The sequence below is a fragment of the Mytilus galloprovincialis genome, chromosome 5, assembly GCF_965363235.1.
Source record: "Mytilus galloprovincialis chromosome 5, xbMytGall1.hap1.1, whole genome shotgun sequence".
NCBI classification, from domain to species: Eukaryota; Metazoa; Mollusca; class Bivalvia; order Mytilida; family Mytilidae; genus Mytilus; species Mytilus galloprovincialis.
Genome location: NC_134842.1, coordinates 35,938,996 through 35,950,098, shown reverse-complemented (window position 1 = coordinate 35,950,098; position 11,103 = coordinate 35,938,996). Strand labels below are relative to the sequence as shown.

The window sequence follows — 11,103 nt, the reverse complement described above, 5'->3', positions numbered from 1 at the left end:
CATATGTTTGTTATTTTACCTTTTTTGCAGATGAAAACGTTGAATATCATTTTTTTTTTTTTTTTTGCTTGCTATTGTATTCTTTTTATTGGTCTTTGTATATTTTAATCCTTTGCTGCTGTTAATTCAATTTTAGTAATAACCTTTATGCGTCGCTCGACCACTGGCCGATGCCACTGCTGGTGGAGATTTATTTCCCCGAGGGTATCACAGCCCAGTATTCAGCACTTCTGTGTTGACTTGATTTATCATTGATATGTTATCCAGGTGTAATGATAAGTCGTTATCCTAATGCTATTTTTTTCTTATTTTTTCTGTACACTTAGCTTTCATTTTTTATTACCATGCATTGTCAAGCTTGGTAACTCATAATTATTTGTCAGTAACTAAATGTACGATGCTGTCCCATACTGAACCTTCTGACCTTGTTTGTTTACATTTAAATTTCAATGGCGTCAAAATCACGTGATGTCAATTCGTTCTACCCAATCAAATTGCTCTACTGTCAATTAGGGGATTTTCCAGTCTACGGCAATTACGTTATTTCTTTGTGGGATATTGCTTCAAAATAGTTTGCAATAATTTTGGGTTTTATTCAACAGGAAAACTCTTTTTTTGCCATCCCTTTTGACATCAATGGAATTCTGTATGAATATTTATCTACAGTCATGATGGTCAGAATATCGATCTTTTTATAATGAATAAAAAGAAAATTCTATGAAAAATAAATGTAAATTATTTTTCATTAACCTACTCTATATTCCTGTACAAAATTATGGCATGGGCATCGTTTTTTCAATTAGTTTTCCTTTCATTTTGGTTGGGCTTTTTTCGCGGGAAAATCGCGAAAGACGAAAGGAGCATGTCATTTTAAAATTCCTAAAAATACGATTTGCTTGACCTGTATTGCCTGCCACAAGATTGATGACGCTGAATGGAATGTACACAAAGCAATGGAGGCCGGAATGGGGATTTTGTGAAGTTCTAGAATGTTTTTAGACATTCGGAAGTCGGGATTGAAACGGGCATTAGAAATTTGGCATTTTTTAGCAATAATTGAGAACAACAATGAAAACTTACCTTCAGAAATGTTTTTTTATTCAAAAGTGCAGAAAAAACGTATTCTACATTGTTTTTCTACGCCGGAAGTAGCGTAGTGACGTCAATGCGGAGTTTCCCCGTGTGTTAAGTTCAAACACAAATACCTAACGAACTGACAAGATGAACGATTTTAGACTACTACAGGATACAAAACTTAGAATTTTTGTAAAAACTAAGGCTTTTCTACCTCAGAAATAGATTACCTCAGCTGTATTCGGCAAACGTTTTAGGAAGTTTTGGTCTTCAATGCTCTTCAACTTTGTACTCTAGTTACCCTTTTAAACATTTTTTGATTTGAGCGTCACTGATGAGTCTTTTTAAGACGGAACGCGCATCTGATGTAAATATAATTTTTTTATCCTGGTATCTATGAAAAGCTTATTGGGTAATTGTGCTATGGTAATTTTATTTTATTTTTGTCTTTCATTTTTTCTTCTGTGCATTGTCTATAGAGTGTCTTCATACAATTGTGTTTTCCTTGTTGACATGGTTGTTTGATTTGAATTGATTGTAGCACTGAGTTTACTGGTGTACCTGAATGTTTTTTTTATTCTACTTGAACATTGTTGTTTATATAATGGAGTCATATGCGACTGTTGTACAAGTGAAAATTTAAGCTAGCAATAAAACCAGGTTTAATCCACAATTGTCTACATAAGGAAATGCATGTTCAATGTCAGGAAATGACAGTTGTTTTACATGTATTTGTTGTGTTTGTGATTTTGACTTTCCTTTTTTAATGTTCTTTTATGTTCAACATTTTGTTAAGTTTTGAACTACATGATAAAATCCTTTTCTTTCTTTATTGAAATGTAACATTAAAACTAATAAAAGTAAGTGTCTTTTAAACCAACTTTTTAGTATAACCATATAACTGTAATAATGATATTGAATACAAAAGTTAAATTATTACACTCATCAGTATCCCTTAGATTTCAAATAAACTCATTGAAGATACCAAAAGCAGATTTTCCCTGAGTCAACCATTTTGCTGGAAGCAATAAACAAATTCAACTAAATTCAAAACATTATTTGAAAAAGAGAGATGGACATATTGAATGTATTGGGAAAAAATTTAAGTTGATTACAATAACGATTCACATTAATACGGGTCTGTATTGAATTACATACTTTAGATATATCAGAGACACATTATACTTTGCGTAAATAACTTATGATTTTGACATTATGATAATATCACGAAATTATAGGTCATGGTATCAGCCCAAGTGCAACAGACGCGAGGGCTGATATCATGACCGAGATACGATAAATTAATAAAGGGTCTGATATGAAAAATGACATGTAATTATCTTTGTATCATATACTTCAGCAGAAGGAATATAGATAAAAACTATCAATTAAAATTTTGTCTTTCTACGAATTTTTAAATAATAATTTACAGACAACCAAATTCAAATCTTAACTTTAGTTGTTTTTATTGATATTACAAGCATTTTATTTAACTTGTCACAACAATTAGCATGTTCTAATTTGAAATCTGCTCCTCAATCATTTTGTGAAAAGTCTTAATTGGTTATCAAAGGTACCAGGACAATAATTAAGTACGCCAAACGCGCGTTTTATCTACATAAGACTCATCAGTGACGCTCATATCAAAATACTTATAAAGCCAAACAAATACAAAGTTGAAGAGCATTGAGGATCCAAAATTTCGAAAAAATTGTGTCAAATACGGCTAAGGTAACCTATGTCTGGGATAAGAAGTTCCTTAGTTTTTCAAAGAATCCTTGCAGTTTTCCGTACTGTGTTGTCGTTTCGAACAAATTACCGGAAATGCACGAAGTTGCATGTGATAAACGTCAAGGAAATTAACGGAAAGGCATGTGATACATTCCAGAAGCAGTCATTAAAGATTCCTTTATCAGCCCGCTGAAGAAACTCTTAAGAATCTGGGCCCAGTTGTTCAAAAGTGTCGTTAAGCTAACGCAGTCGTTATAGTATCGTTAGAGTGTCGTTAAATTTAACAAATTCGTTAACTGTTGTTAAAAAAATTTAACGACAAAAATAATGATAACGAGTCGTTAACTTTAACAACTTCTGGGAAGTCGATTAAATATTTAAGTTATTGTTAAATATGGCCGCCTTTAGACAAGTACCTGTTCCACCTCACAGAAAAGAAAGGCATTTTCGCCTGAAAGATGACCTTTCTTTGAATTTGTCAAATGAGGAGTTACGAGAATGGTATCGATTTGGTAGAGAGGGAATTAATTTCATTTCTAATTTTGTCAGTGATGATATTACAAGAAAAACAAAGAGAAACCATGCTCTCACTGTACCACAGATGGTCATGGTGACCCTGAGATTTCTAGCTACAGGCAGTTTTTTGCAAGTAGTTGGAGACACAATAGGTAAGATTTCATTTATATATTTATCATATATGATTTAGAATTAAGTAAACATTAGTAAAATTGTGTTAATCAATTGCTATAATGATCTTTGACTGATGTTTGAATGATAATTTCAATTTGTTAATTTTTGAATAATATGTAAACAAACGCCAGTAAATACACATTTTATTTTTTGTTCTTAAACGATCTCCCTAATTGTATGTTTTTGGTCTGTTTGCACAAGGGAACTGTCTCGCGTATTGTGTCTGATGTGTTGACATCACTTTGTAACAAACGGGATCAATTCATCAAGTGGCCAAGGAATGTGGACGAAACAAGAGGAGATTTTTACCGTCTAAGTGGTTTCCCAAATGTGCTAGGGGCAATAGATGGGACACACGTCCGTATCCAGGCTCCATCAGAAGATGAAGCATCATTTGTTAATAGGAAAGGGGTACACTCTGTAAATGTGCAGGCTGTGTGTGATGCCAAAGGTAAAACATTTCTCATCTTATATGACATTGACCTTCGTAAATAATAAACTGGTATCAACTTTTCAGTGTGACTGGGACCCCTATAGTCTGTTTCTCAGAAAAGAACATTTTACTTTCACTTTCACTTTCACTTTCACTCAGTTCATCTAGGATCATCTAGGACATGGTTAGGGTTTTATATGGTTTACCTACTAAAGATAACTTAAAATATTGGTAAGTCAAATATTAAAAGAAGATATTAGTTTTCTTTAATGAGAAAAAGATTCTGTTCAGGGGCCAGCCATTTCCAAAAAGGGGGTTCCCAACATAAGATAAAGCCTAAAGGGGAGCTCCAACCATATGTCCCCTTTTAAATACATTACTAATCTTAAAAGGCAGGTTTCCCTATCCTGTATCCACCACTGCTGTTTCTGATATATTTCTTAAATTTCCCCCTTTCAATCCAAAAGAAAGAAACATTAACCTAGAGTACCCTAGCTTTTGTACAATTTATAATTTGATGTTGCTCTGATGACTGGACCAGCACATTTATGCATTATGCAACATGCATTACAACTTTTAATTTGATATCATGGTTCCTAGTTTGAAACAATATAGTTGAGTCAAAATTTGTAAGTCTATACATATAAAAAAAAGAAGATGTGGTAACATTGCTAATGAGACATTTCTCCACAAGAGACCAAAGGACACAGAAAATAACAATTATAGGTCACCATACTGCCTTCAACAATGAACAAAACCCCTACAGCCTATTAACTATAAAAGGCCCTGGAATGACAAGGTAAAACAATTAGAAACTAGAAAACTAATGGCCTAGCTTATTTATGCATTAAAATTGTACAATAAATCTGTTTATGCTATTAAAACATTTTTTTTCTAAAGATTATATATAATCTTTTACATTTTGCAGGTAAATTCACAAACATCAATGCAAACTGGCCAGGTAGCAGTCATGATTCCCACATATTCAGGACTTCACAGGTATGTATTTTATTACAATGTTCATGATGTTTGTCATCTTTTATTAGTCATATTCGCTTTCTACCACTCAAATCAATAATTCTATATATATAAAGAAGCAATAAATTACTGTTAAGGGGTGTCTATGTTTAAAATTATTGATGTATAAAAACTGAAAAAGGAATATTGAAAAATAGTCTTGCTCAACATGATTTTAGGTTTTCTAAATGTGACTCCTCTTTAAAGCTGAATATATCAATTTAATTATATAAATGGTAGTTTTAACAAAATATTTGTTGTAAAAAGAAATATAAACCTTTATTTATAGGTGTGTACCTACATGGAAGAAAATGGTGGATGGGCAAATGGTGTATTGCTTGGGGATAGTGGTTATCCTTGTCGACCATTTCTGATGACCCCATACCAGGATCCTGTACAAGATCATCAAAAAAAGTACAACAAATGCCACTGTTCAACCAGAAGTGTGATAGAGAGAACATTTGGGAGGCTGAAGAGACGGTTCAATATATTACACTCAGAGGTAAAGTATAATAGAATAATTTTTTATGTGAATGATCAGTGATAAAACAAATCTTTTCAGGGGTTGAGGCAAAGGGATATATTTGGGACAATTAATGTTGTTGTATTCAGTAGAAGCAAATTATTTTCTCATTGTTGAAGGCCATACAGAGACCTATATTTGTTAATTTCTGTGTCATTTTGGTCTCTTGTGGAGAGTTGTCTCATTGGCAATCATACCACATCTTCGTTATTATATTTGCATTCATATGTTTTACCAAAAGGTTTAATACTCCAAAAGAAAGGTACATAAGGTTTGTTTTGAGGTGTTTTGGTCCCAACTGTTTATGACTTAGGGGCCAAATCATGCAAATAGAGGCCAAACAAGCATTTTTCTAGTTTTCCAGACAATTACTTGTTTATTTATATTGTATGCATCTCTCTGAAATTGTACCACAAGGTTCCATATCACAAATGGAAGTTTGATTAAAGGGGGAAAATGTATATAGTATATATAATTGGAAAACTAAATAATCCAGCAATTGATGTATAAAAAACTTACCACAATCAAGAGATGAATGGTATTTAAAGTGCTACTAACACAACACTTGGACAACATTAATTTTAACAGTTAACTAATATATAAAAGTACAACATCTTTTGAAATGCTTACCACAATGTGATGCATGGTAAACCACTATAGACACATTTTATGTAGTTCTATTTATAGCTTACTATAGGCTCCAATGTTGAATATCATACTGTAAACTTTTATATTTCATTACTTTCACAACAGCAAAGGGTCCCATTGCCACTCATACCTGTGATATCACAGCTTCCTGTTTTTATACATACATACATGCAATGCCAACTTTTGAAATATTATAAAATACTACTTTAGCAAAATGCTGACAAGAAGACAATTATTAAGTTTAATAAATTAAGTTATGATTTTCTTTTTAAATTTCAGATAAGAATGAAACCGGGCAAGGCATGCAAAATAATAATTGCTTGTGCTATACTCCACAATATATGCATTTTGTTGAATGAACCAGACATTGAAGATGATGGAGTAATTGTAGGCAATGATGGTGATCTTGGGGAACATTTCAATGGTCATCAAGATGGAAGAGCTGTTAGAGATCATATTTCCACAACATTTTTTAATCATTGACAATCAAAAATAAATCATGACAACATCTTTTAATACTTTTTTTTATCAATAACAATGGAATAAGAGAACAAGAATCATCAACACAGAAAAATAAATAAATAAAAATTAATTATGACTAAGCTTCTGTATTTAAAAGAGCATCTAAAATCATGTTTTCACTTTCAATACTTTTCTTCTGCATCATCATGTTGTAAAATTGCATTTGTCTTTGGAAAAGTTCCATTTGTATTTCATTTCTTTTGAGGTCACTTTCTAAAACAAGACACTGCAGCTCATACACATCATCTGCAGTCCTCTTTGTTTTCCTCTTCTGCAAACTTTCACTGAAATATAGAAATTTTACTATTTGGTATTTTTATTTTAAAATCTAACTTAATATTTAGTAGACGTGTTAATATTATATCATTGCCAATGAGACAATTATTCAATCAAAGAGCCAAAATGACACAGATTTTGTTATATTAATATTACGATTCCCAGCCTTTAACAATGAGGAAACCCAATACTGTTTAGCTGTTATAAAATAACTGACTTGACAAGACAAATGTGGAACAATTAAAAAAAATGAATAATGACACATAAACTAAAAACAAAAATTAAACAGACTGCAACCCAAGTCATATACTGTTTTACAGTCTCCCCAATTGGGACAGGGACTAACAAAATCTGAAAATAGTGAATGTGCTTGTGAGAACTCAATTGTTCCATTCTAATCATGGTCACTCAGTGGCAGATCCAGAACTTCAGGGGGGGGGGCTTACTGTCTGACCTAAGGGGTGCCCAATCCAGTCATGCTTCAGTGATTCCCTACAAAATAATTTATTCTAAAACAAACTTGGAATCTGTAGGAAAAAGTTATTCTCATCAGACTCGCTAAACAACTTGTGTAAATACATCATAGACAGTGCTGTATTTTAACATATGAAACACATACCTGGGTTTTGGTGGTTGCTGAGTGCAAGTCTGTTTTTGTGCAGGTACAGGTACAGGTAGGCTGGCATGAACAGTAGCACTAGAAAGTGCTAACTCCTCATTTCTCTGGTGAACCTGCTCCAGTCTCCTTATCCAGATACTCTCCACAGAAGATGGTAAATCTACAAGTTGACAATTGTTTTACATAAAGATTTTGATTAAACTTGAAATATACTGTTACATAAAAATAAAATAAATAGAAGATTTTTTTTTATTAAGATTTTTTTTCACATGCAACGTCATAATATATTATTGTCAACTTATTTCTATCAAAACTTATGCTTTATCATTGCAACTTTATATAAAATGCAAAATAAAGAAAATTACTAAACCATTAATGAAATTATCTAAGTAATAAATACCATCAACAGTCTGGCATGTTGGAGAACCATTCAGAGCTGGAACTGGTGAGATGGGTTCAACTGTAAACATTTGGTCAGATGTTATGCTGTCTGAAAATAATGTAAAAAGACTTGTTTTATTTAAAGAAGTGAATTGATACTTTATATATACTCTTCATAATAGAACAAATTATACAATTATTCCAATTGTTTCTCTCTTCCCAAATTTGCATATCAATATATAAAACATTTATTTGACAGTACAGTTTACAGATCTGGAATACTTGTAAAATAACATAGTGACTGAAATTTGCTAAACAATCCTTGCTTTCTATAAACCTTCATTATGAACTGATCAGACATAATTTGGCATGTTTGCTATACAATTATGAAAACCATGCATATGGAACTGTTTATAAGTTACTATTTCAAGGCTTAATATATTAAATCAGTTGACAAATTGATTGCACTTCTTAGATTTGTAGAAACTTGAATTTCATGCATAATAATAAAGTCTCATAGGCATTCAGACCAAATCTTCATAATATCTATGAAACACAATTTCTTAAGCAATTTATAGTATTATATATAAATCATGTAATATATATACACACCTTGTGAGTGTCTGCTGTTACAGGTGTCTAGGTGAGAAATCCCTGAAAAAAAATCCATAACTTTTAAGATGATAAGACACAAAGAAAGATAACTCAATTATGTTTTTATACTGCATGCTATTTTGAAAAGGACTATAGACATGTCAAATATCCGTGGAAATTTAATCATTGCAAGTGCCTTTAAGATAGTATCAACAAATTAATATTAATTTTATAATTATTATATCAGGAAGTAAATAAATTTTGTATGGAATTTTTACCGCACTTTTTTTTATTTATTTTTTTCAATGGGGCAAATTTTGACATAAGGGGCATTGCAAAATTGACCGCCATAATAAAGCCATGGCAAGAAAACTTCAGCATTTAATTACCATCTTATCCATCGTGAACCACAATTTGTTTTGTAGATGGTGGTTCTTTCAACAATATGAAATAAAGGAATTATATAAATAAAAGGTAACATGAATGTCATACTAAGTAATCGCAAAATACATGAATCTATTTTTAGAACATTGGCGACGTCTGCAGGGAATTTCTTTAAAAAGGATATCCTACTGTCATAGCAGACGACTGCTTTAGTTTTGGGGTTTTCTTTGTAACTTTAATAAAGAAAACAATAAAAATAGACAAATTTAGGCGAAACAAAGGAATGAAAATTCCGTAATATTACTATTTCTCAAATACCAACCTACAGAGGCCTCCATGCCACCGTCTATTCCCTTGAAGGAGGATGTATCTTTCATTACATTGATGATGTTTTCCTCTGCCATACTTATGGGTTTTGGTGCTGGTCCTCCTCCTGTTATATTTCTCTCCTTTCTCTCGTTTGTAAACTTTTTCTTGGCATCTCGGGTTAGATTCCTGAATTTGGTTTTGACAGTTGAAAGTTTCCTGTAACTGACCCCCAGAGCATTCACCTCATCTGTAATCTTGGCCCACATCTTGTTTTTTGCATCTGCAGTTATGTCAGGGCCAAATTTTCCTCTCAATAACCCTAGCTCCTCCACCACTCTTCTACTGATCAAATTCACTTCCATAATTGTGAAATTAGTCCCTCTAATTCTTGGTAGTTTCTTGTTGGGGGTTTGTTGTTCAGCCATTGTTAAACAGGAAGTGGAAGAATTTTGGGGATTGATGGGAAAATGTTTAATTAATCAGTTAAATTTTCAGCTTAACGACACTTTTGAACAACTGGGCCCAGGTCAATAAACCTAGTAATCCTTTCATAGCATTTTTATATTTTTCAATGCTTTAAACTGTAAAATTTTAGTAATATTTAATACGTCAAGTATATGCCTTTTCGTAACGTTATCGGGTTGAATTTCGTCGTCACTCGGCAAATTCCGGAAAATACCCTTCAATGGTTCGTGTTCAGTGACAACATACAAGTGGGATGCACAAAATACAAAAACTATGGTTTTTCTCCTCTGTTAAAAAAATGTTCTTGGGCTAATAAGTACCGATTATCTGGTTGTCTGCATGTTGATAATGTCAAATATCAGCTGCGAGTCACAATATGCAGTTGTTTGTCGAGTGAGCACAGCGAAAGAGATCAAAAAGCCTTCATATTGTGTCGAGCAGCTTATATTTTACAATATCAATATGCAGATAAACTAATAACCGATTTATTGGGTTGTATTTGCGTCTTTCGGAAATGTTTTCCTAGTTTCACCAGCAACCGGAAGTTGACTTAATAAGTTCGGGTCAAACTTATCAACGTCGATTCAAACATTTTGACGTCGCTGATATGTACGGGTCAAAATTATTAAGGCCGGGTCAACGACTTTGACGTAACAAAGCCGTGATATGGAATAATATTAAGAGCTGAACAGAGTGATATAGACAGTAGGACGACCGATAATACATCTTTTTTTTTTAAACAACATGTAATAATCTGATTCTGATATACAGATCGTTTAAACCAACAGCAAAAAATGTCATCAACATATTTACTTGTGGAAGAAGACAACTGGTACCCGCGAGATAATGTCACTGATCAAATTTTAATTGGGTAATTCCATGTACATATATGTGTGTGTATGAGAGTATTTGAACTTGAACAGATAAAGTACTAACATATTTTTGATTTAAATTATGTATCTAAAACTTCAGTAACGATCGGTGCTGCAGCAATGATATATGAAACATTGATGTAATAGTATATGTCTTTCGTATCTGTCAATGCGTCATACAGCGCTGAGCATTACAGTTAGGTATTTTCTCATTGTTGATTGACGTACGCTGACATCGAGTTGCGTTCACCCTTTTTCAGTTTATTTTTGGTACATATGTGTCCTATTCGAAATCAAACTACGTCTCCTTACTATTTTATACACCTGACATCCTACTAAAACTAGCACTTTATTTCAGTTGATTTTATTTTTAGGCATCAGCGACTTCTTCGAAACTAAGAAGTATGAAGTTTGTATGGCGCTTCACTTTGATGATACTTCTAGATATAATTGAACATGGAAATACCGCCTGCGTTGATCATTCCAACAAGGGGTGTGAATACTGTGTTCAGCAGCCGTCTTTAATTTCTAATTGTAGATGGTGTGAATTAGACAACAAATGTCA

At 32.6% G+C, this 11,103-nt stretch overlaps 1 protein-coding gene across 1 annotated transcript; it reads right to left on the bottom strand.

The window, feature by feature from the left end:
* Positions 1-6,613: 6,613 nt before the first annotated feature.
* On the bottom strand, positions 6,614-8,958 carry LOC143074464 (uncharacterized). Its single transcript, XM_076249911.1, has 4 exons — positions 8,527-8,958; positions 7,934-8,023; positions 7,534-7,693; positions 6,614-6,922 (listed from the first exon to the last, which is right to left on the bottom strand). The coding sequence occupies exons 1-4, from the start codon at positions 8,582-8,584 to the stop codon at positions 6,715-6,717; spliced, it is 516 nt and encodes a 171-aa protein (XP_076106026.1). The 5' UTR covers positions 8,585-8,958; the 3' UTR covers positions 6,614-6,714.
* Positions 8,959-11,103: the final 2,145 nt, after the last annotated feature.